This window comes from Corvus hawaiiensis, chromosome 5 (genome assembly GCF_020740725.1).
Source record: "Corvus hawaiiensis isolate bCorHaw1 chromosome 5, bCorHaw1.pri.cur, whole genome shotgun sequence".
NCBI lineage: Eukaryota > Metazoa > Chordata > Aves > Passeriformes > Corvidae > Corvus > Corvus hawaiiensis.
Window position 1 is genome coordinate 33166489 of NC_063217.1, and position 27666 is coordinate 33194154.

General features: G+C 35.9%; 1 protein-coding gene across 3 annotated transcripts; it reads left to right on the top strand.

The window, feature by feature from the left end:
* The first annotated feature begins 4147 nt into the window (after window positions 1–4147).
* On the top strand, window positions 4148–27570 carry PDLIM3 (PDZ and LIM domain 3). Of its 3 annotated transcripts, XM_048304948.1 has the most exons (8): window positions 4148–4440; window positions 9657–9808; window positions 11291–11375; window positions 17176–17243; window positions 20457–20720; window positions 23303–23430; window positions 24591–24702; window positions 25594–27570. In XM_048304948.1, the coding sequence occupies exons 1-8, from the start codon at window positions 4348–4350 to the stop codon at window positions 25781–25783; spliced, it is 1092 nt and encodes a 363-aa protein (XP_048160905.1). In that variant the 5' UTR covers window positions 4148–4347; the 3' UTR covers window positions 25784–27570. The 3 variants fall into 3 exon arrangements, with proteins under 3 accessions (XP_048160905.1, XP_048160907.1, XP_048160906.1); XM_048304950.1 differs by lacking the exon at window positions 20457–20720 and having other exon boundaries at window positions 4170–4440; XM_048304949.1 differs by lacking the exons at window positions 17176–17243; window positions 20457–20720 and adding an exon at window positions 16548–16735 and having other exon boundaries at window positions 4178–4440.
* Window positions 27571–27666: the final 96 nt, after the last annotated feature.

Below are 27666 nucleotides of genomic sequence, written 5' to 3' on the forward strand. Positions count from 1 at the left end.
ATCTGTAATTAAACAACTTTTGAAAATAAAAGATCTCAATTTCTACTTTCAATTTGCTTAGAAGTTTATGAAACAGCTCTGAAACAGCATTTCACTAAAAAAAATTACTTTCCACTTTTTGGCTTGTTAATTTAGAACAGATCTTTAATGTGGGCTTTTAAAGGATCTAAGACACCTACTCCTCACTTGCTGAGCAGGAAGCTTCTTGAAAAAATTTGAGGTTTAAGTCTTCAGTTCCTGCAATATTCATGGAATAAATTTACCACCTTTGAAAGTTAAATCATTGGGGGGGGGGGGAAAAAAAAAACCTTTCCTGGCTTCCTGAACCTGCACACAAAAATTTAAGAAAATGCTTATCAGTTGCAGTTTGCTACTCAGAACCTAAACAGCAAAGTACCAAAGTCATGTGAAAATGATAACCAAAAGTTCAAAATGAGAGGTCAGTTGACCTAAATCACTGCTTCAAAGCATCTACAAAGCTGAGGCAGGCAGGAAGGAGTTGTAGGAATGTCCTTCTCCACCTCACATGTATTTCCAGCCTAGGAATTTCTAATGCTTGGGAGAGGGGTACGGTACAAGAGCCCCACTTCTCCCTTCTTTGCCAGAGCCATGAGAAGAATAACAGAGCTGCTTGTCACACCACCTAGGAAAAGCAGAGAGGATTTCTCTCTTGCCAGGAAAAACTAAGGGTACTGCTAATTTGTCAGACATCCACTAACCAAAAGCTGGTAAGAAAAGCTCACCAGTATGCAAATTATTAATCATTCCTGTTCCCTAACAATGCCATTAGGAAAAACTACAATCTGTATGTAATCAGTCTTATTGCTTTGGGAACTCTTTTAAAATAAGTCATATTTATTATAAAAAGACTTCCCATGAGTTTTGAAACAGAAAACAGGCTGTGCAGTTCGGAACACTCTGACCTTTCACCTCTGGACAGCCAGTTTCAGTACATGCTATTCCACATGTGCAAGTGATTTTCTGGCTCCATTTAGCATCCTAGCCTGTTACTATCTAAACTTCACAAACGGTGGCCTAGTCCAATATAGTTTATTATGATATAGACTAAGCTCCAAAGTAAGACAGGAGGTTTATGACTTAAAATGCAGACTCTGAAGTGTTTGGGGTTTTTTGTTTGTTTCTGCCTGTACCAGGGTTTATTCTGTTTCTGCAGCCTGAAACAGAGCACTCCATGAGTTTACAGAAGGATGAATAGGTTTTAAACACTTGCTCCTTAAAACTTTTTTCTTCAACACTCAGCCTGCCAAGTTGTCAGGAAGACAACATTTTCTTCCATCGAGACAGAGACATACTGGGAGACAAATTAGAAATTACATCCAAAAATATTCTGATGTGAGGTAAGAAGCACGGCGTTTACTAGCAACACGGAAAACAATGCCATGCCGTGGGCACAGGAGTTTGATTGTCCAAAGCTAGATAGGTGGCATGGTGTGCAATGATGGATTTGTGCACCATGCTACTATTCCAACGCCTAACTTGTGACCCCAGATCCCAAATCTAAAAAAGGTGAGCGACACAAAGGAATTTCACACAGCTTCCCCCTCCCTTCAATTTTTGGGGGAGGAGGCGGGTGGAAAAGAGTAGTTGCACTCTTTCAGATTGCATTGGCTAGAAAAATAACATTTGGACCAAAAATCAAATGAAATATCAACCTGAAAAGCAAAATTCTGCTTCAAACATTTGGGTAGTCATACTATAAACCAAAAGACTTCATTATGATTCTGAGGAGGCTAGTTTATACATAAATTCATAGCACAGCCATCAAATTCAGAGAGTGTATATTTGCAGGTAAAAAAAGGTGTAATGCCAATGATCTTACAGTACAACAAAACAAGAAAATCTATTAAAAATACTTGTTTTCTTATATGAAAGCTTCAATGGCGCAAAGAAAGAGGAAATGGCACACTGCTTTGTATTTACAAAAATCTTTTTTCATAGCTACAACTATTACGACAGAAAATATGATGCCCTAGAACCAGAGAGACAAAAAGAAAATGTTCTTTACTTTACTGAAAGGAATATACCTTTGTCAAATGGATAAAAGACTATGGCTTCAATCGAGCTCAGCTGGGCTTTTGGTCTAGTATGTAAAAACAGAAGTGCTCTAGGTAGATAAGCCAAAAAAAAAGTACATATACTATGTAAATGGGTGAAGGACTTTCTCAAAAGCAGCCACTGAAAAGGAACTGGGAAACAGCCTTATGTGGCAAGCATCAAGTCAGTATTGCCTGACTTGATTTTTTTATTGTTTAATTTACTTGATTTTATTATTTTTCTTTCCCCTCTCTAATTACAAAGAGGGAAGAAAAAAAAAAAAAGCTGAATCTAGGGAACATCAATAAAACAGGATCTAGCAATTGCTCTCCAGAGCAACAGCACCTTGGAGAGCAAGTCACCCTTCCAGTAAATCAGGCAGAAAAAAATTATTCCTTGAGCAAGAGGTCAGCATCATATATGCGTATGATTTCCACTGAAACTGGGAGCAATCACCTGCCTAGAAAAAGGTTAAACCTACCCTGCCTTTACATATATATATATATCAAGATTTGTAAGGCCATATGAGCAAATCTCAGTATAGTATAGAAACATGAACAAGTTTTACAGACACTTAAGCAATCCCAAACTTGGGTTTCTTAAAAAAAATTAACAACAACCAAATAAAAAACTCCACACCCAAAAAGTAAGCCTGCACATTAATATACAAATCGATAACTTAATAATGGTAATTTGAAAGGAATCTCTCCAGTGAACAAGTTATACAAGCATAACTTTTGACACTGGAAACTCAGAGCTTGATTATACTGTTTGACCTGACACTGAAATTTTTATATTTCAAAATTATTTTCTACTAAAGTGCATTGCAGGATTCAATATTTGAGATTTCCAGTTTTCAGAGAAAAAGAAAATGCAAATTGCACACAAAAGAGCTCTTTAAATGAGTACATCTAGTATGTTATTCATTCCCAGCTACAAATCAAAACACACTACAGGATTCACTAGGAAAAGAGGAGCAAAAAAAGAGTACCAAACATGCAAGGCTTTTTTACTCAAAACAGATAATCTGGAAAGAGGAGAAAAGGTAAGAAACTAAAGTACTACTTGGTGATAAATTCTGACCTTGAACACACACAATGTAATCAGGATGAACCATATAGTAGCAATACATTGAAGGCATGTACTGAACCAATCTCAAAACATGTTAGGACATACCAGAGTATATACACTACTCATAAGGAATGAGAGGATTTTTTTCCTCAACTTCAAAATATACAAAAGTATTTGAGCTACCAAGACTGAGATACCACTGACCTAAACACCTGCCTTATTTCTTTAAATGTGCCTATCTTCCTTCACATTCCTAATGTAAGCTGTGCCCCCACCAGCTGACTGTCACCCCGCAAGCTCTTTGTGATACAGATATCCTTTCTGATGGTTCACTTTGAAAGAGTCACCACTATGTGTTTCGTTCTGATCAGGATGTGAATTAAACTTTTATAATAGAGGATATCTTTGAAATATTCTTGACAAGAGCATAGTTTTAAAAAACTCTGATGAACACTACTATCTACTAGCGCCACAAATAAAGGACAACTACCTTAAAAAACTTAAGATTTCTACAAAGGAAAAAAGACATCATCATCTAATACCACATTTCTCTTCCTCAGTATGAGAAATATGTATGACATCAGTCCAGATTTTTCAAGGCATTAGGACTGGTGCATGCCATGGTCTCAAGTGACTATCTAAAAAATGCAGCTGAAGGGCTGGGAGGACATTTTAATGCAATAAACTATTATATTACAAATAAGACAAGATGTGAAACAAGACCTTGAGAGGGAAATCCCCTTATTAATATTTCTGTTTACATGAACCAGAGTCATGTACCAAGCCAAAGCACTGCATTGCATAGCTGAATCAAACACCAGCAACATAATTGGCATGATATCAAGCGAGCAACAAGGTTGCTTTAAACCAGAACGACGCTGCATCCTGAAGCTTACTGATTATCAGGCTGAGGGGGACGCTAAAGCAGCAGATAAAGTTGATGCATTTGTTGTAAACTTTCCAGCATTCAAGCTTTATTTGTCCGAGTTTGATACTCCCCTCTGTGGGTGGAGAAGCCGAGGGACTGGCTGACGTCACCCAAAGAGTAGGGATAAAGTGCAGTGCCCACAGCTTTGGAATGAGTAAAACTTCTTAGGAGGTATAAAAGGTCGGCTGCCCTGTCCGGCAGGTGCTCTGCTAACAGCACCCCTCCTCCTGCAGCTCAACTCCTCAAACAGACCCAAGGGAAAAAGAACAGTAACCAAGGAAAATCTGCCCACAATGCCACAAAACGTTATTCTCCAAGGACCGTCGCCCTGGGGATTCAGGCTCTCAGGAGGAATAGATTTTAACCAACCCTTAATCATAACCAGGGTATGTACTCTTTCCATTTGCTTTCTATTTATTCCATTTAATAGTTGCTGTAGATTTTTGTCCTTTACTTTTCTGGAGTTCAGAGATGCAGACAAAGCTGTGAGCAGATTAAAAGGTAGCTGCTAGTTCTGAGGAGAGCCAGCTGAATACTAAGAGTTTTTACTAGTTTTGTGTGACATGTTTCTTGATTGGTGTAAGAGACTAACTGCACTTCTACTTATGTCTCAAAATTAAAGTGCCTTGGCAGCAGAAAAACTCTGGCATGATTTCCCAGGCTTTCAAAATTGCATTTAAACCTACTAAAAGCAAGACCTCACTTTTATGCTTTCCACAACTAGCCTCTCTAATCACTGAGGGAGAAGACTGCTTGGCAGCAGCTCCTAATGTCTGGCAGTTTGTGCTTTGCAGATTAATCTGACTATTATTTAATTATATCGAGTTCTGTTTATTGCCAGCAAAGGCAACAATACCTGTTTTTACATATCTAGTGCTTTTCACTTTAATGAATGTTAAATGACTGAGTTATTAGAAAGTTATCCTGTCCTGCATATGAAAGAGAGTTATTTACTGGGTTTTGCCATATTTAGAAACTGAAAGTTTACCTTACCCCCCTCCCCCAATAAATGGCAAGAATTTGAGCCTTCAATCTCTTCCATGGATTTTGAGATATTAGTTGCAATTTAAGAAACCAGTTATTCAATCAATGTAGCATACAACACACTGTCAACTGCCGTGCGTCTACAGATGTGGATCTACTCAAAAGACAGGATACATATTTCATTAATTTCTATTTTTGAAAATTTTGTTCAATGCACATCTGGCTAGAATTCATTCTCCTTATATTTCTGCTGTTTTGCAGGACCTTAGACACACCAAATGTGTGTTCCATGAGCCTCCAAATCACTATGCTTTTTTGTTTGTTTTTTTTTCTTTTTTTTTTTTAAAAAAACCTTACACTGTGACTCACTATATACACTATGCCTGGTACTGAGTAAACGTCAAAAGCCTTGAAGGATGGATATCACTAGTGATGTCTTGCACTAAATACGCTTCCAAACAAGAATCAGTAGAGAGTTTAAGGATGATCTTTTCACATATTAACTAGTAAAACGTAACTTAGTCATTCATGCCAGATTTATAAAAGCATAAAACATTTTATGTATTTTAAATAGAAGTTAATCAAAATATTATTATTTGACTGAATGTAACTATATAACAAATACTCATAGACTATAGCAAAGCCTTTGGAGAAACAGGAGACAAAAACATTGTATTAAAAAAAAAATCTCTGGGTGTTTTGGGGCCTTCATTGCCTTTTATGGGCCTCTAAAAGAAAAATAGTTTCCATTATCTCTAATGAAAAATATTTTAGCAGTGTCTGGTTTGTATTTTCTTTGTGTTTAGATTAAGTGCAATGAAGTTTAAAACTGCAATAACAAAGGATGTTACTATAAATACAACTTTCTAAAGAATAAATTACTTTGCAGTTGACTCATACCTACCAAATGCATCACAAGACATAAGCCATTGGTTTCTGGCATGTTACAGAAATATTCAAAATCACATTTCAAGTGGTACAATGAAATATATATATATATATATAGATATGAAGAAAACAAGGTTACATTTGCTTAGCTCAGGCTTAGGAATATGAACAGTAAATTTGTTTAAAAGTAGTATTTTTGTTGCCACAGCATGCATTCAGAAGAATCCCTCAATAAGGATTCATGAAATACCCCTTGAAAAATAGAGAACATTTCATAAGATTCACAAGTCTTGCCTCTTGGGGCCTAGGTGTTCCTTTTGTAAAAGGTATCATAAGCAGCCCGTTCACATTAGGCTTAACTGTCCTGACAAGAAAAAACTAAACAATAAATAGAAATTATTTTAAAATACATTCTGAATAAAATAATTGGACAGGTGTTAAGACTGGCTGGCCATGTCCTTGTTCAACAAGAGACAGCTTTTATCAGGACTTATCAAGAGAGACAGACGATGTAAGAGACCATTATCCACCTGTCTAAAGAACAGATGTCACTTCAAAAGGTCAAATTGCTCTGTTGTTTTGACTGTTTCAAGCAAATGCAAAAACTACAGACCGTGATCACTGGGAGAGAGGAAGAACAGGAGGGGACTAAAAATTGACATATTCAAATTCTATTAGGGTCAGAAAAAACTAATTAACTATAAATACTGAAAACATTGAAATCCTTGGAACTTTGCAAAGATGCAAAGAAATTGCATTAATGAAGCTGATTACAGGAACCATTGAAACTTGTGCAGTTTGGAGAGAATGGTAAAATATTATTAACTCTAGATTTAAGTTCTATTTAATTTTATAGACATTTACCAATCACAATGCAAGTATTCATATTAATTCAATTTTATGTTTAGCCACTCCATCTGTAGACATTCATAGCTCTCCTCAGAAAACACAGAGCCTGAAATATTTATGATGCTGTAACGTGATAAGATTTACAAGTCTATTATCAGATGCAGAGAGGTTTTCTTCAAAGTTTCATTGGAGACATTGACCCTCACACAGTTAAATAGTTAGTCCACAACAACATCTGAACGATCAACACATATTCTTGTCTTTATCCAAATCCAGGATACCCAGGATACATGAGTAACAGGAACACCATGCAGATATGGCCTGAAGAGCAAGGCAAAAATTCTCCCAAAGCGACAGTAGAATCCACCTCATGAAGCCACAGTGAGCAAGCAACAAACACTACAGTCATAACACAATTCTAAGTGTCCAAAATATACACTTAATGTGTCACTAATAAGTCCTTAAGAAAGAGTATCACTTACATTATTGAGGTACCGACAATATCAATATCATACCCATGATATCTTGCACTGCACAACATGGTCCCTTTCTATAAAATTTAGTCTGCAGGGCAGGTGCCTTCTCTGCACCCTATCAGGCCTGGGTACATAGAGCTCAGCACCCCAATCAAGGTGTTAAGGCCCAAGAGACACAACTCAGAAGCTTGGCAATAATCAATTCAGCCAAGGAATAGGAAATACAGACTCCCTTTCCATCCTTGCTCCCACCAAATGATGGTAAACCCATCCAAAAGTGTAAGTGGTATCACAGCAGCTGCTGACAACTTAAAAAACCTAAGGGATTTAGCAGCAGCACAGAACAGGGCATGTTCTTCTAGCAGTACAGCTGCAGGAGAATGTACTGTGCTAGACAGATATGCTACTTTACAAGGCAGGATCATTATCTCAGTGCTTTGCTGCAGTATGTCACAGGTACAGCAGATGATTTTTTGTGACATGTAAAAAACAATCTGCAGAGTAACCTCTATAAGGGTTATACAAGCTAACTTACTCTTGAGAGGGAACCAAGAATGGCTGGGTTTGCCCAGCTAGGTATTAGAGCATCAACAGTCACATTGAAACACAAGGAATTCTGCTGCAGTTTGTCATTGCAGACATATTCACAGCATGCTAAGCCAAGTCAGGAGCAATTCCACATTGAAGGGAGAAGAACGATCATGCACCTCTAACCCCTGTCTTATTATAGTGGTATAAGCAGTCTCAGTGTTGATCATTTACACTTGTAGCTGTTGAAGGTCGAGAAGCAGACAATTTTTGAGATTTCAGACTTAGAATTTCTGAACAACTTCTTTGATTCATATTCAAACAGATTATTCAGGCACCTTAACACTTTGTTAAGCACAGAATACACTAGACCATTCTTTTGAAGGGTTAGGCTGTAAAAGCCTGCAGCTGGCTACAAGCACCCACGTGGAAAGTTTGCCTGACTTGATAATAACAAATGCATTGCAGTTTGTCACAGTGACATAAAAAATAAGTTTACATGCTGGAATGAAGAAAAAGATCTCACAAAACAATCTCTTTGATCATTCAGACCTACCTAATGGAGATGGAAAGAGGAGAGAACTACTCCCTTTCACTGATTTTTGCCATTATTTCACTACTAATAGAGTGCAACTCATATCAAAAAGAATTTCTATTTGGCTTTTATGTTGACAGTAGCGTCCCCTTCAGAGACAAGTCTGCCAGCTTCACCAAAGTTGGGGTTCAGAACATGCTGAAAGTACTGGGCAGCTTACTCTCTTCCTTTCCTGGAAAACTGTGAAACACCACAGCTGAAGAATGTCTCCATAGCATGTTTTCCAGTTGAGATAACATGTGCTTTCGCTGTAGCAGAGCCCATAGTGAGAAAAATTCTCTCCAATAGTTTTTTCATTTAAGACATGCCACAGACAAAAGAACTGCTTTTGGAAGCAAGACTATATTGACATTTTTCTCCTTCACACTGGGATTCATTTACCTACAAATAAGCAGCTAATGTTACTTTGCATCACTCAACTTGTCCCTTCTGCTGTTTGAGAGCTGAATTTCAGAAGCTTATGTGCTACATGCATCAATTTCATGTTGCTGTCTAGGTAATCAAGAGTTGCCTAAAATGGCAATACACACATAAGGGACCGAAATCCCACTCAGTGACCTAAGACCTGTTGTGCATGTGGTATGTGTAAGTGCAGTGGCAGGAGAAGTCACCTTTTGCAAACAGAGGCCTGCAATTCTAGAACAAGCTTCAGTAGCATCTGAGGTCATGGCCTCTCTACAATAGTTATTTTAAAGCAAAATTATGTTGCATATCAATTATTTTAACATCCATACAGAAGTTTTTCAACTAGACAAAAAAAACAAAAAGAAAAAGCAAGCATAGGAAGATAAGCTTAGGGCTATTTCTATGAATGTCACAGATGGTGGTACATTTACATAAGGTATAAATTGCACCACAGACCACCATGAAGGATCAGGGCCACTATCACTTAAATGCCATGGGACTTAAAGCTAAGCACTTTAAGGAGCTCAGCAACACAATTTAACAGTTCTTTTCTTCTGCTGGTGTTGTTAAAGGGAAAATACAACTCTTTTTCAAGCAAATTATATAATGGCAGTTGAGGAAGAAGATTTAAAGAAAAGTTACAGTAATTACAGAAATCAGAGTGGAAACTAATGCAGAAGTGTGAAGATAATTTCTATCTAATTTGGAGTTATGATGAATAAAACATTTATGTGGTTACCTCACAATAGAACTACAGAGCCTCTGGCAAAGTACCTCCCCCCTCCAACAGGAAATAGGGAAGTGTGGTGAAGGTTATTTTCTCTATCAATTTTCAGGCATGTATGGTGATTAAGCAGTTACATTTTGGTCTTTTCAGATTACACCTGGAAGCAAGGCTTCAGCTGCCAACCTGTGCCCTGGTGATGTTATTGTAGCTATTGATGGTCTAGGCACAGAGAACATGACACATAATGATGCCCAGGAGAGAATTAAAGCAGCTACACATCAGCTTTGTTTGAAAATAGAGAGGTACGTGTACATGTCTGCCTATTTCTGAAAGAAGATACTACTCAATCAACAGTACAGTTATTATATAGTGTAACTATTTAGAATATTTTGAAGAAGTTCACAAGACTCTTAAAATTATAAGCAACCAGACCTACCTCTTAAACTCCGGATCAAGCAAGACTCCCCAGAACTCTCTGTAGGCACAAAAAACCAGCTTCCCTCAGGTTACTCACAAGGTAATTCTGCTGACTGCACAAGTCCTCTGTTTACTGTCAGTAAGCAAGCAGTCCTTTATGTTGTCGGGAAATAATAAAATCCGCATTTAATGTCAGTTGTTCAGTGACCTCTGTGCTCTAACACTCCCTCAGCCACAGGTGCTTATCATTGCCTCCTTCTCCCAGCCACACATAAAGCTGCTGCTGTATCATCTCACCCAGGGAAAACAACATCGTGTCAGACTTTGATGGGGGGGGGTGACAAAGGAGTGAGTTTAAAGCCAATCAATGTCTTTGGTCACAACATATTAAGCCTAATACAGGATTCTCAAAGCAATGTTCAAAACAAAACTGAGAAACTCTGTCTTACCCAAACTGCAGTAATCCAGAAACTTTTGTATTCACTTCTCTCAGCTAGAGCCAGGAAGAGAAACAACCTGCAGCTTCACATCTTCAGCTGAGTTTGCTCAGCCTGTAATCAGAATCACTTAGCACACTCTTTCAGCTGTCTCCAAAATTGACAGGCCTAACTGACCTGAGGCTCTCAAGGAGGCACAGCTCTTTATTGTAGTTGACCATGATATTTCTCTGGAAATACACAAAGTGTTTCTTTTTTTTTTTAACGAGTGTTGTTGAATTACTAGACAACACGTCATGGTGAAAAATTCCTTCCGTTAATTCAAGGTTCATTACTATTATGCTGCTTTAAAATTAGCTGCCACATTTCACTTTGTCAATGAAAACAGAACTGTAACTGATATTTTCATGTTTACTTCTGCCTACAGGACCGAAAGAATCATCTATACAACTTCAATTTCCCCTTGCACATACTTTGCATACCTAGATTGCACTTCTACTTTGAAAAGCAGGCTTTAAGTGGAAATTATGGTCTTTAAAGGAAAAGAAGTTGATGTTTACGATTATTGCTAATATTTTCAATTATTCATACAAAATATTCTGGGGACCCAACATTTATTCTATGAACCATTAAAAAAAAAAAAAAGTTTGGTCAGCTCAGGTCAGAAAGGCACTAATTTCCCTTTCCATTTGAGTTCGGTAACTATTAACAACCTATTTCCCATTGTTAATAGCGTACATAATTTTTTTTTTAAGTAGGTACATCTTACATTTATTATTTACATATCACTGAAGTATTTTTATGTCAAAACACTAAAAAAGCGTAGAAAAAACTTGCAGATTTCCAAGCTGCGTTATATGTTATGGGGACATACACAACTCTATAGGAATTCAAATTATTTCAATTCTGCCTTTCCTTCTTTCCTTCTAGGGCAGGAACTAAATTATGGTCCCCACAAGTTCCAGAAGATGGCAGAGCACATCCCTTCAAGATAAATTTGGAAGCTGAACCTCAGGTATGAACTGTAAAAAGTACCTAACCATTTCCATTTGCTTTTTTACACTCCAAATAATCTCCCTTGTGGTCATTAAAATTCTTTAACTAGAGCTTCATCCATAATTCGCCAGTTTAAGCTAATAGGAACCACCATGATTATGCCATATAGGAACACCGTTTTATCTGACTCAATGTTTTTGATTTTTCAGCTATAACCAAAACAAAACATTAAGAAGCTACAACACATTCTCATTTTTCTTTAAGAGTCTCCATATTGCCATAGTTTTATTATGGAAGTAAAATATGTTATTTTATTCTGATAAAGTTTAAGTTGCTTTAACTCTTTTAGAGATTCTTCATCATATGAGGAAATTCTTCAATCAGGAATAAAGTACCTAAGTGATGAACTCATCAGATCACAAAATTCATTTTGATGTAACAGTCAGTTAAACACAGAGGTCCATAAATGCTGGATCTCTTTACCTCCATACATTTTTATACCACAGAACTGAAATTTACAAATTTACACAGGACCCATATACTGGTCAATAAGCAAATCACGTACCACTTCTGACTAGGAAAGTCTTGATCATTGTATATGACCAAAGCAAATCCAATCCATCAACAGCCATCTCTCTTTTCAAGCTCAAACTCAAACTCAAAAATAAAAAAAGGTACTGTGAGTCAAAGTCTTCATATTGCCAACAGTTAATTAGCTAGCTACTTCTTACAACTAGTCCTTTATTTCTTTGTCATTCCTCCTTAACCTACATGAACATTTGCTGTTATCTCAAGAGCGGGGAGGGAAGAATATTCTCCTGATCCTGGAAGGCCAGGAGATATAAAAAAAAAAAGCAAAGCAAATATGTCAAAGTATTTATTCTGTCATCCCCTAGAAAAAAACTATATAAGTGCAGATTCCACTTCAATAACTCCCGTGCAATAAATACTTCCACCAATTCTGTTTTCATGGAGACACTCCCAAACATGAATACAGCATTTCAGTGTTGCATTTCTCTATCTTCTTTCTGATCTAAAACTTGCATTAAGTCATGCAGCAAACTCCATCAGAAATAATATAGCCTCTTCAGCAGTGGGAATACTATAGAGAAGAAACAAAACTATTTTAAATGCATATTCTTGTGGAAGAGCTAGGACACACATTAAATGACTAGCAGTGAAACAAATTCACTAAAAAAGCTACAGAGAAAACCATGCAGGCACACATGACACAAGAGTAATCCCTCTGCATGAAAGCTGCATTCCTAAAAAGGACAGTTCCTTAAAAATAGATCACAAGATTTCACTAAGTGCTATTTGGCAGACTATTGAAAAGCAGCCTCCACTGGGCAATCAGAAAACTGATTTCTCGTAGATTAAACAGCCAGCCTTTTCATTCAGTATACCTCTTTTTCGTTCCTAGGAAATTCAGCAGTACTGAGTATATTTAATAGATAGTAGGCACCAGAAAAGTAGCAATGCTTGCAAACAAATATGCTAAACTATTCCTGGAATGTTTTACATTTTAGATTAAATTCTTCCATCCAAGCATCCATCACTCCCTGTGGAAAAGGAAATACACATAGCCTATTTTTCTACAATTGCTGTAATTTAAATTTTACAGCATATTTAGTCACAGCATGAGACCCAGCAGCATGTATACCAGTAGAGAAAACAATAAAAAGTTTCTTGAATCTCAGATGACAAATTTTTGCACAACTACAACCTGTGCTGTCCAAGTCTTATAAGAGTTTGCTGAATTCTAACAAAAAATACAGGCACTGAAACCCAGATGAATAGAGAAAAATCCAAAAGCAGTAATTTGTTACTTCAAATGTAAAACTCTTTTACCGAGAAGTATTGCATGCATTTACTGGTGTGCAGAAATGGAAAACCACTGAGTTCTATTTCTTCTATTTGTATAATAACCAAAATTACTCAAAAGATCATAGATCTTAAAAATGTATAAGACTTTTTTCACTCTTGTCAAATAGACATTTCAAAATTCACTAAGGAAGTTAAGAGAAATCAGTTATTTAAAATACATTATAAGCCAACTAAGTAATAATAACAAGAGACAACTTACACAATCTTCTTAATAAGTATGTAATTTAAGTTTGTAAGCTAATAAAAGAAAGCTACAAATGAATGTAAACCCTATTTTAAATTGTTCAGCAATGTGGCCAAATATTTGGCCAAAGAATGTTTACTTCAGCTTCAATGAATGAAAATCATTCTACAGATACTTGGAGATGGCTATGTGAAACCTGTGAAACAATTAAATACTGTGCCTACTTACAGCTATGGAACAAGGAACCTTCACACTGTAGCAAACTTCTGTATCAGCCTGAGAATCTCCCAAGAGCCGTTTGGAGACTCATACAGGCAATTGTCAGAGCACAATGAAAGCTCTCACTATTTCTAAATCTGAGAAGAGGAAACTGAGGCAACAATTCTAACTTACAGCAATAAGCAGCTGACTGAGAGTCACTCTTGAAAGCTACACACATAAAAAACAGCCACCCTGATTTTGTTAGTCTGGAGGAACCTAGAGTGTTATGGATAAATAATAGGAAATAACAGACCACTTGAAGAATCACTAATACAATCCCATTGTATTCTGAATAAAAGTAATTTAGAACATAAGGTTCTCAATTAATATAATTAGAAAACAAAACCATCAAAATGGCAAATTGTATCATAAAATTATTTTTTAAATGCTTTCCGCTATATTGTCAAAGTAAAAGAATACAATGACTTGTAAATGTTTTCTGTTACAATCCGTTTAACCTCATTGAAAATAATTTTGTATTCATTACCACAGTTTCTTGAATTGTTTTTATTTGAACTTTTCTTTTTCATTTCTACCTTTGCCTTTGAGCATTTCATTCAGTGAGACTAGACTTTTGGCCATGAAGGAGATTATACATTCCTGGGAGATATATTATGCACATAGATAAGTATAAAAATCTAAGAAAAACACAATACGTTGTTCTAAGAAATAAGTTTATAGTCTATTACCATTTACAATCAACTTTTGAAACACTATAATTGTGCTGGGCTAGTTTTGAGGACCTACCTCTCTTTATAACAGCATTCAAAGATAAAGATCTTAGTCACATGACACCTCCAAAATGTACACACTTGTGTTCTGTCACAGCAATTAACCCAAGGAATGCCATCATATGGGCTGTGATGGATGCATTTCTACAGGCTTTTGGGGCTACATTATTTCTATTCCTGATGCGTGTATCAATGCAAAAATGTAGCTAGCCCTGCAAAAAAAAAATCAGTTGGAAAAAAAAATTAATAAATTAAGTACTGTAATTCTCAAATATTCCTAATTAGAAATTTCAACAACTTCCAGTTCTCATTTAGCTTTTGAACTTAAAGACTTTTCACAGATTCAATGAGATCAAATAAACACAAGAGCTGGACTATTTTTGCTGCTGTATGTTCTGTCACTGACATTTTGTATGAATAGATGAATTATAAAGAAAACAGAATTTAAGTCTAACTAACTGCAAATACTTGTTTCGTAACTGTTACATTGTAAACATGCTGCTATGGTGCCACATCTTCTGTTCTGTTCATTTCTCTATGAGAAATGAAAAAGGGGGATGAAATTACAATGTCCTCAGTTGGTTTTGTTTGTTTTGTATCATACATGGATTTGAATCAATTTTAAATACTCTGACATTAATATCTTTCATGATAGCCATAATCCTAAACACTATTAGATTATTTCCATTTACTAATACATTCTGTTAACTGTAACTTAGTTCTATTAGACAGAAAGAAGGAATTGCAAGTAAAACCTTCGTGCTCGTTTATCTGATTGTTGCTTTCAGTAGCCTCTTAAAGTGCAATGCTGCTAAACATTTTCATTTAATAAAACTGCTTTTTACTGTTTGCATTTTCTGGTTGCATATTCTATATATCCATGACTTTTCTTTAGTCTAATCCAAAATATATTTTGGAAACTTGTACAACAGTCATACTCAAAAACAAAGCCAAATTGGAGAACTGGAAAAGATTTCTATGAAAATTGAAGTATTAATGACCTATGCTATCTTAACATTGAAAGTTCGAGTCTCTAAAGAAAAGACCGATTCAGGTTGTAGAAACCTATTTGTCAGAAACAAAAGCATTTTATTCCATAAAGATGGAAGTTCAAATGCTCTCACAGCACTGTTTCCAAAGAGTGCCACTTGCCATAAGGACGAGGGAATGGACTTCAGCAGTTAATGTTCTTCACCCACTAGGGTAAAAGGAAAAAAACCCTCGGCAGATGTCGACATCAATTTTTTTCTAAGTCTCAGTTTCTGAGGCTTAAGAGTAGGCTTGAGCTGGAAGGGCCTCAAAGGACACTATAATAAATACGCAGAATACAAATAAGTGAATGCAGTCAGAAGTCTTTATCATTCCTGGCCAACCACTACAGAAAGATATTTTAAGTTATCTGAAAGGCCATCAGAGATTTTATTTCCAGACCTTATCCCTTTGAATTCCACAAACCGAGGAAATTATCTTGGCCAATGACAAAAAAAAGTATGGCAGAATATAGGCACATAGGCATAATGATTTCAAATTTAGCCACTTCTGGGTTTTACTTATTTATTATGATTTCACATTAAATTGTAGAGCAGTGCAATTTTTGATACACAGATATACTTTAAAGATGAAATACATTCAGAAGAATATCCTCAATCTGATGTATGTTCAAGACTTTATTTCAGTTAAAAGAAGCATTTAAAATTATGTGTTTTCTAGGCAAGACATTTACAATAAAATCACACTTTTGGAAGTCCCTCTATCAGTACGTGATGAAAATGCAGAAGCTAGAGACTAGCACTAAAGGAAAGCAATTAAGATAAGCATACATTAAGTGTTTTAAAAGAAAAATGTAAACAGTGTCAAATCTAGTGAACAATATGAAAGGTCACTCTAATATTCATCCCTCCCTTTTCTTCTAAGCCTTCTGCTTGCCTGGAGGCAGGAAAATAATGTGTGTGGCTCAAGTAATACATATAAAATTCATGGAAAAATATAATATGCTTGCACCAGTTAAAAATAACAGTTGCAAAAGTAAAAATGCAGAGATTAACAATACTGGTGGTGTCAGTTTTACTCATTGCTAGCTTTGGTGTGCATTGTAGCTCTGTGTGTTTTGTCTGCCTATCACGTACAGGAATTCAAGCCTATTGGTACGGCTCACAACAGAAGGGCCCAGCCTTTTGTTGCAGCAGCAAATATTGATGACAAAAGACAGGTAGTGAGCTCCTCCTATAATTCTCCAATTGGGCTCTATTCATCTGGCAATATTCAAGATGCACTTCATGGACAGCTGAGGGGTCTCATTCCTAACTCATCGCAAAAGTGAGTATCAGTATTTACTTATAATACATGGTCATTTGTGGTGTATCATTATCTGTTCTGTTTTCAATTTAAAAGTCCAGCTCTTGCTGTTTTTTCTGAGAATGAGATTACTCATTATCCAAAAAAAGGGCGATCAAGGAAACATTTTTTTCCAGGACCGAGAACTATCCATTCAGCTTTCTACCAGCAATGCTGCAGGTAGCTAAAGTTTGCCCTCTACATTGGGCTGCAACACTACCCTCCAACCTTTCCTCCTGTAACTGCACTTTACTCTGAATGTTTCTGAACACTGCAGTGATTGTAATTTGAGCACCAGGAATGAACAAACTAAACGTGGTTTATTTCATGGTTAAAATTTGTAAACTTTGTTAGCTGCTTTTTAACTAGAAATGAGCATTCGTAGGTCAAAGAAAGCTATTTTATCTTTTTTTTCTTTACAGGATATCAACTACTTTGAACACAAGCATAATATTCGGCCCAAACCTTTCATAATCTCAGGCCGAAGCAGGTTATAAACTTTGAGTGCTGTGCTGGATTTGATGCATGGTGTTATTTTTTTTAATGGATGGATACTCACCATTGATGTTAATTAAGATTTCTGATGCATTTGAAATTTACTTATAGTACTAGACAGCCTAATGCTGAAATTAAAAGCAAACAAACAAAAAGAATTAAATGGTTGACTTTAAGAGTTCCAGCTTGAAATTCAAATTTCTATTTCCGAAAGAAAGTAGATCTACATTCCATCTCAGTTATACTGATGAGAGTCTGAAGTAACTGTAGCCATGATTCAGTTTACAGCGTAGCACCAGATACTGCACACTTACAGACCTTTGGCACTGTGAACTTCTTCTGTCCAAATGCAATGTAATTTGTTAACTTGCTAAACAAAAGATAGCTACATATTACATATCTGTTGCATATTACATATATGTTATATATTACATATAAATAAAAGACAGCTAAAGATAGAGAGTTATAAGCTAGGCCATCCAGAGATTTCAAATTTGCATTTCAGCAGACCTCTTTCCGGAGGGCAACCTACTGCTGAGCTAAAAATAAGAAAACTGATGCCACAGATATGTAAAGCTCCAATGCAGAAACTCTTATATATCTACATCCATCATTTTAGTGTAATAATCCTCTGTCTTAACTGGTGATGAAATTCCTTACTACTGGTTTCATTATTACAGAGGGGATAAAAACAATGTGAACTCTGTGGCTAAAAACACCAGGAAGCTCAAAAGGACCTGAGGGATGAAATATCTTGAGATGTGATCCTTTATCCTTTCTAGCAGTAGCAGTTTTTGCTAGTGGCATTAGTGTTCTACATTTAATTCTGAAAATCAAAAATGCCTGCATTTTAGTTATACTAATTTAAGTCTGAAAAATGAGAGCAGAAAAACAGGATGATAAATTATTCCATCATACAAAGGACAATCTCATATGGATCATCAGTTTTCAGAGATGCCTTATATTTGTCAGTCACCTAACTCTAAAAGATGGTCTCATCCTGCAAACAAGAACTATCAGTGTAGAACACCACCACAGTGGAGAAAAGCTGCTCAAGGACAAAACAGTCCTTAGAAAACATCCCTGGCCCCTAACTGCAGACAGCACTTACATACTGTACCAAAACTGGCTTTGGGACCACTAGGAACCATGAAAATGTTGAAGTAAATGGCCGTTTACCAGCATTCAAGGCGAAGCAAAAAATACCCTGACAACAATGCAGGAAGTTTAAGAACTTCAGTTGGGCAAGGTGTGTCCAGTGTTCTGGCGCTGGGGAGGTCTGCACTCGAAAACTGCAGAATCTCTGACACAGGGTGTTACATCTACAAAACCTTGGTTGTCACAGTTTGTCTGCTATTCTTCCATCAGTTTGACTTAATCCACTGCTAAATACAGGCAAAAAAACCCCCACCACCTTGGCTCTAAATATCCCTTTAAGGCAGACAGCTGATAGTAAATAGGACTTTGACTAAAAGATGATTGTGGACTGTGGGTTTTAGCTTATGGATTGGACATTGGACAGAATTTTGGACTCCACTCCGGTGAAACTAACTGGAAATTGCATTTAATATATAATATATTTTATTTATTTACCTATAATTTATTCTGTTTTAATAGTACTTTGGCTTCACACAGCGAGAGGAGGAGTTGTGCTTTTTCTAGTCTTTTCCTGCTACTTTCCATTTACTAACACTGTTAGCACTGACAAAACTTATTCTACTGCAGGATCTAAAGGTGGTATTGTTTCTTCTAAAAGAAAATACTGCAAACATGTATGTTGGCTGTGTGAATTTTTTGGCTGTCTCATGCTTTGTGATGATGCACAACTATATTTGCATTAAGGCTTACCTACCATTTCTGGAATGCTTTTGTTTGACATGTCTTTGATGAAAAAGTATATCTTTCCCTTTAAAATTTTGAGAAAGTGGTCCTGCACAAATTCCACTCTAAGAGAGAATTTTGGGTTGTCAACTCCGCCCGAGAGTAGCTACTGGACAGAGTTCTGTACTATCAAACTGGGAAACAGAGCATTGTCCCAGGTTTGCACAGCTTGGAATGAACTAAACACTACCCTGATATCAGGTTGGAGGACAGAGATTAAGCATTTATTGTCCCACAGCTCAGAATATCACATAAATGGTAACCAATGTCTGTAGAAAGATTTGGTTATGTGCTGTTACACAGAAACAGCAAAGAAATATCCTGTAACAAAGAAAGCCTCTGAAGTACTATAGAGAGATGATTGAAGTGTTCAAAATAGTGATACCGAAAAAGACTTCAGGTCTAATGTTCACATTCTTTTGCTAATCTTTTTCCAGATATGTTGAATTGGTGTATGGTAACTTCACTTAAGTAACGTCAAGCAACACTAGTATTTTTTAAAAGTTTACATGTTATTTTTTGTATATAAATAATATGTAAAGTCTACTTCAGAAGCAGTAAAATTAATTATCTGAATATGTACCCATTGTATTTGTGAAGGACCACTTTACATTCTACTGGAAACACTGTAATTTAGAAAAGCAAAAGTAATCCTGGATGTTTTAGTAACTTTTCTTCTTTGCAATGATCAACAAGTTGGGTTTTTTTAATTGTTAAACTAGTTTTAAAAGATTAATAAGTATCTTACTCTAGAATTTAAGGAAATCTAGGAAATGTCACATTCATTATTTTACACTACTTCACAGTAGCTTTTTGGCAGGGGAGTGAGATGATTGTGAGGTATAGAACTGGAATGATGTGTCTAGGATTCCAGTGCTGCAGGTGTTTATCCTGTCTCTGACATGGACAACTCACATAAACTTTGTCTGCTACCCTGTTTACAGATGATAAGAATTACTCACTTAGAACAAAGAATTTTAGGGAGGCTTAATTATTCCTCAATAAAACCTAGCATTAAAAATGTAAAATAATGTTATATTCTGAATTATTTCATCTATCAAAGAATTTTTACTGTCTTCAAAGAAAATGCATACCAGAATTTTAAGGACTGCTTTACAGCTGGCCTTGATACTTTTTACAGGAAATCTATTTTCAGTGGCTACACATACTTTTGCTTTTCTCCACTTTCTGTACTTTTGATTTTTTGAGCCTGTTCCATTCATGCTTTTCAGCCCTGTTAACATCACCATATCGCTGTACTTCTGTCTCTGTTCTCTATAATCCAACGCACACTGCACACTTTCCTGCGCTCTGGCCATTAACACAGTGGATGCAGCACTCCTTCGGGGCTGGATTGCGGCAGTGGGCGCAGTACCCCCTCTTCAATTAGCACGGTCAGCTCCATCTGCCCCACCGAGCTGAAGGCAGTATCTAAGATGGCCCCTAATGTCCCCCTGGAAATGGAGCTTCCCGGTGTCAAGATTGTACACGCTCAGTTTAACACACCTATGCAGTTGTACTCAGATGACAATATCATGGAAACACTGCAAGGCCAAGTTTCTACAGCTCTGGGGGAAACACCTGTCATAAGGTAATTAGAGCAGTATCTATAATATTTATGAATACACAAATTTAAAATACATCAAAAATCATGAGCTTTAATTTTCTACGAAAAAGGGGGAAAGGGTTCGAGAGAAACTAAGTAATTTAAAACCATTCAATATTTTTACTAAAATACTAGCAGTTTCTGGGTTTTAACTCAAAGTATTAAAGGAGCCCTCCAGAACATAAAAATAAGTATTTAATAGGTAATAATCTTAGAATTGCAGCTAAAAAATAAAAAATGATAATACTACCTGGACTATTACCTGACTGACCACTCCAAATCAAGATTCTGATTCCCTCCAAAATTCAAAACTGTTTATTACTATAATAATTATTTATCTAATAATGATTTAATAATTCCCTCTTATTAATAACTAATAAAATAATAATAAATAAAATTTATTTCCACTGTTGAAATTCAGGTCAGGAAGATTAAGAAATTTTATAGATGGTTATAGTGTTCTAGATACTTAACTCCCATTCTAGACAACTCATTCAGTACAACCAGCTCTCATCCAAAAAGAGACAGAATTTACTGTAGGCCTACAAATCCATGTCTGACTTACAAATTTTGTCCATTGCACAACTAAAAGTCAGGTAGGAACCTTACATATATGGATAACAATTATGATTATACAATAAAAAGTTTTAAAGCACTATTCATTATTTTCAGGAGACAATTCATCATTCAAGCTGCTTTATCTTTACTTTTGCATAATAGTAGCCTATTTTCCTGTTTTAAAACAGTACTTAAGTTAATAATTCATAATATGTATGGTATAAACTAAAGCTGATTACTAATATTTTAAATAAGCAATAATCACTGGCACCAATGAGCCTTCTTCAGCACCTTGGCTGCTACTAACCAAAAAAACCATATTTATATAAAAGTATTTAGGTTCATCCTATTTGATGAAAAGAAAACTGTAGTTCATGAAGTCTTTGCAGAGTGAAGTTACTCTAGTGCTTGAATATTTATGCTCAACCAGAACAATTCTAGAACAATAAAAGAAAAATCTGCTGGTTCATTATTGTGAACTACTGGATTAAGCCCAAAGCAATCAGATTTCACACTGCCTGTGACATCACCAATTTGAGAACCTACTCTCTACGCAGGTTTGAAATGTCTCTTGCTGTGGGATCATTTTCACTGTGTATGCATGAAGAAATGTAAGATGACACATTAGTGCTGGGTTTATTGCCTTCTGTATGTAATTGCATTATCACTTGTTTTATATTTAGAAATATTTTAGTGAAGAGGAGAGAATTCAGGGGTTTAATTAAATATTGCCAAGAATTGTAAAAACTAAGCTACTCCTATTTATTAAAAGCTTCTGACAAGACAAGAAACTGAGTTTTTTCACCAGCTTAAAGGTGGCTCAAAGAAATCTACTGATTGATGAAGATCAAAAAATTCACATAAGCAACAGGGGTCACTGTCCAACTGCTGCTGCTCTTACTGGGCCATTAGGCAGTTTGGATGCTATGCTGGGAAAAAAACTGAACCACTTAAAGGAAAACCCAGTCTAATTCATTGTGGACAATAGCCAGTTGCAACAGGAAATTTAAACTGAACATTTGTGCGTGCAGCTGTAAGATAACAGACTTCATCAAAGTAAATTTGGATGTTTCTAATTATCCCTAGTAGATGTTTGAAATTTACAGATGCCACATATTCAGTCTAATTCCTGTCAGTGCATGTAGTCCTCTACTCTTCCTCTTGACTATTTAGGATGTCATTTATCATGAAAAATTCAAAATATTCAGCACAGTTTAAAATGCCATGAAATATTCTCATTAAAGTCTTTGTCTCACAGGTCATTTGAGAGTCAGCCTTCAACTGCTGTTTGGACAATAAGTTACTTTACATTTTTAGCATAAAATTGTCATTGGAAAAGAAAGCCAAGTCACAATTTTATTAAATTAAGAAAGAGAACTTCTGTTTGTCAGCGTTCACCTTGCAATGTTTCCTATTATGCAATACTTATTCCATTCCTTTTTGTCATCTGCATAAGTTAAATAAATAACAATTATCTTAGCCAAATAATCACTTTATTACCTAGTGATCAAGCTGATTTAGAAATCATATTCTCCCAAAAGATTTGACTGGTTAGGTTTTGGCTGACCTACCTTTACATAGTAAAGGCAAGAGCTGTGATTTTAACAACATTCTTGAGGGCAGCTGCTACAAAAAGGGAACTTCTGGATACCATAGCAAAGAGCACCTGGTAATACAGCACATGATTACAGGAATGAAACTACTTTGAGATTAAAGGGCATATTCTCAAATGCCAGTAGGGCCAAAACAGTAATTATGGAAATACATTAATGAGTTTCTAGATTTATTTTTGTAACAATGGCACTGATTTAATGTTTTTCAGCACTTTTTAGATCCAAAGGAGGCTACATAAAGCAATGCTACCTGGAAGAAAGAGTTTTTCAGTAATTGTAGGCACATTGATTGTCTTTATGTTTGTTTCCTGAATCATACTCTATGCCTGGTAGAACTGTTGCTTTAAAGTTATGTTTGATAAACTGTTTTATCTGCTCTTCCTCCCTTTAATACAGTGACCCATCTCCCAGCTCAGTGCCTCAGTCCGACGTGTACAAGATGCTGCACACCAACCAGGAGGAGCCCAGTCAACCGCGCCAATCTGGCTCCTTTAAGGTGCTCCAGAATTTAGTCTCCGAGGAAGGTGGTTAAAAACAACATATTCTACCTGTTCAAATCATTTAAAAATGTTTGTGGGAGGGGGGAATCTGAGAAGAAAACACGAGAGATTAGAGATACAAGAATTTTTGAAAGCCCAAATTATTCTGGACCTTATAGCTACCACACCAGTCTCCTGCCATTTCCCCTCCTTTCTTGTACTGTCAGCAGCCTCCTCTGTGAATACAATGCAGGTGCTGATAACATTTTCCAGAATCTCTTCTCAGATTTTAAGATCTTTAATATACAAAGTTGGCTTTAACTGAACGACAAAAACTTTTATCTGAGAGAATTTTTGGGACAAGCTGCTTATACTCATGACACCAAGAAAGAAAATGCTCTCTTCCACATTGAGGAAAAGAGGAATTTAGACCAACTCCTGAAATCCCCTTAAAACCTATTCCCTCTTCATTCTAAATAAAAACTGATGAGGGAAGTCATATTTCCTTCAAATAAAGAAGTTTTGAAAATAAAATTATTAAAGGCTGCAAGTTTGTCATATTTACAGTAAGCATAAGAGTAAAATACAACTAAATTTAACTAAAAGGTAAATACTTTAAATTTTAATGTTTATATGTCAATATTTACTAGAGAAGTCAATATTTACTAGAGAAGGAATAAACACTTCTAATTGTCTACATATATATCATTGTGGGATTTTACTTAGCACTTTCTTAGCATTTTGCTTAGCATTCTGCTATTATTTTGTATTCATATCATGTTACTAATCTTTCCAATTTGTTGTACAGTTAGCTATATAAATGAGAAGCTTTCTAACAATAGGTCTTGATTATGTTATGTTTCTGTGTTAAAGCCCAATCCTCTTCCCTCTCTGCTACATCCAAGACCTACCATCAGAGAACTTGGTGATGTCCATGAGGCAGAGAGCACTGCATATACAATCTTTTTTGTACTTGCTTTTTGGCTACAGCTACACAATATTTCTCCTGATTCCAAAGAGGGGGAATCTGGCCTACTAAACTTTTCTAGTGAGACTGCATTGTTTGTTCATATAAGTGAAAGCCTGTAAATACATCCAGAAGTGTATGTACATCACAGAAAGTACAGAAAAGTGTAGAAAAGTACTTAATTGCATCAGATGCTTTTATATTAGCCCGTACATAACAGGATTGTTTTGTTTCTCAGATGGGCGCCCTGTGGGAACAAGAAGTGTGAAAGCACCTGTAACAAAAATGCCTAGTGCCATGCCTGGTGCCCAGAAAGTGCCACTGTGTGACAAATGTGGGAGTGGGATTCTGTAAGTTGTTTCTTTTTAGTTTTAGAAATCCCCAGCTCAAGCACACCTCATCCTCAAACACCACTGCAAACTACAGAAGTGCATTCTCATAATGCTTCTAGAGAACAGAGATATAAAAATATATTGTTCTAAATGTCAAATTATAACCTGTACCTTCAACAATTTCAATACAGATTATTTTAGTTTTGACAGCGTACCATCGAGGTTTTAACTGAGATTTCTCAGGACCTTTTGCAAGTCAACCATTAACACATATGTAATGAAACCAGCTGTTGTCTGTGCTATGCTGTGTCAGGCTGTGAATTCTCAAAAACTTCTTGTTAATGCAAAGCATCCTTATCCCAACCCAGTGGGAGTATCCAGAAAGCTCTGTAGACCTATTTTAAAATGATCAGATTTCTACCTGACTAACATCACTAACTTCAGCAAAGAACACACATAATGATGAACTGAGAGAACACAAACACAAAGAAAAAGCAATGTGGCTTTGAAACTCATTTTGTCACCCTCTTGATAGGTCAGGCTGTACTTTCTGTCTTGTAACCAAACTAACACGTCTCTTCAAACTCTTGATTTTCCAATGCTCGTGAACTATGTGATCAACTACAGCATTTTATGTCACCTATTCAAACTCAGCATCCAACATTAAATTATATAGTAGTTTCTAAAACCACAAGATGAACAGCTGTAAAGACTTAAAGCAAATACCTAGAACATACTTTGTATCATAGAATCATAGAATGGTTTGAGTTGGAAGGGACATTAAAGATCATCTAGTTCCAACCTCCCTGCCATGGGGCCTTCTACTAGACCAGGTTGCTGAAGTTTCTCTTCTCATTTTAAATTCATACGAATTAACTGGGGTTTTTTCTTCTCATTGTTTCCATTTAGAGGGACAGTGGTGAAGGCACGTGATAAATACCGGCATCCAGAGTGCTTTGTGTGCTCTGACTGCGATCTCAACCTGAAACAAAAAGGCTACTTCTTTGTGGAGGGCCAACTGTACTGTGAAGCGCACGCACGCGCCCGCATGAGGCCACCAGAGGGGTACGAAACAGTTACGGTTTACCCAAAATGCTAGTCTTAGCTTAACACACAAATATATGCATGCACACAAAAAGCCTTTACCAGCTTAGAACTGCAGTACAAGTGTCAGGACTTCTGCCTAAATCCAAAGTAGCAGCTTTTAAACCTTTCCCTGTGGGATTCTGAGAGAGGCAGAAGTCCTTATTAGCCAGCAATAGCGTATTATACCAGCAAAATTCTGCTAAAATATTGTTTTTGAAACTGTCAATATAACTCAAGGAAGTATAAACTAAACCAGATCTCCTGGAATACAAAAATGAGACAGCTGAGGTATTACGTGAATGCTACAGCTTATACAGAAGTGCTGTAATCTAGACATAATTTTTACCATAAATTAAGTATTTGTGCAAATATCAACACCATCAAAGTCTTACAGGCTGGGCCGCTACAAATGAGAAACTTGACGGATCGTTAGAAAAGCAGCTATTTTACACAGATAGTACCAAACAAGCAGTTGTTCATGTCTGCTATTATTCAACTAGCGTTAATGTACACTCCAAACATGTTTTGCTTACTTTACTCTGAATTTGGGGTTATATTGCCTTAATTTTCTGACACAGCAACTGTGATAAAGAATAAATTTCAAGCCACACAATAAAACGGTTAGTATAATAAAGACTGGTTAGTATGAAGCAAAGCAAAAGTTCTATGTTGTCTTAATGATTTTGCAATGATATCAACTTCCTTATCACTTTGCAGGAAATTATTCTGAGGCATGCACACACATAAATTGGTTTTTTATAAAAAAGAACCTCACAGTCTAATAGGAATTCATTGTGAATTGAGAATGAAAGCAAATTTTAAAACCTTTCTGCAGAAAAGTATACTGGATTTTTGTATCTCCATCTTTCAATTTCCATAATAGAAACAATGGGGAAATATAATCACGATACCTTCATTGCTCGTAAATTAAAGCTTGGACAATTTTAAAAATAAACTTGAATTAAAATATGCAAAGGCAAGGTCTTTTATAAAAAAAAAAAAAAGCTGGTGAAGTCCTAAAGAATAAAAAACCAAAAAGCTGAAAGAATACAGGTTTGTAATCAATTTCTGAAACTTGTCAAAGACTACATTGCATTCTGGTAGGTGCCAGCTACATAAACACACCCAAAGGGCAAACTAAACTTAGCATTTTTAAAAAATATCAAAACAAGTCATAATTTCTTTATTGGGGTATTTTGAACTCACTTTAAAGTAGAAAAATCAACAAAATTTAAATCAAGTCCAAAAGACTAGCAAAAAAATAACCCAGTGACAAACAATCTTATATACTTTTCCCATTCTATAATGTAAGAAGCCTATAATGCAAGTAGAATATGGAATCAAAAGAAGTTATACGTACTTTAAATATTTTAAAAATTCATGAGTCCCAAAGACTGAAATACAATGTCCACATATTCAAAGACTTTTCAAAATGTTTTAAAGTATTATTTCAGAATTCAAAAGTTTTAAAAATGCATGTGTCACTACATTTATTACTTACTTTTCTACATCAAAAGCAGGGATAAAAAAAGTGTTGCACCCTTTTCAAGGTTAGTTCCTAAGTTATTTTTGGGCACAAAAACATAATTCTGCTCCTCAGGTATCATGGAGACTATGTGTAGTATTAATATTTTTCCATTGGTAAAGCCCATAAATCTGAAAATCCTTTTGAAAATTAGAGTGCACATAATGATTATTTTTACAAGCTTAAAATGTCATTGGTCTTTTAAAATGTGTGTTTACTGTTCATGTCTTTGTGGAGTAACCAAAGGTAAAAATAAATCGACTACATATGATAAATATTCTGTGTTTCTTTTCATCTGGTATGGAAAATGAGAAAGTGTGAGTGTCAAGTGACTTGACAATAACTGACAGAGCAGTATGCTTCCGATTGAT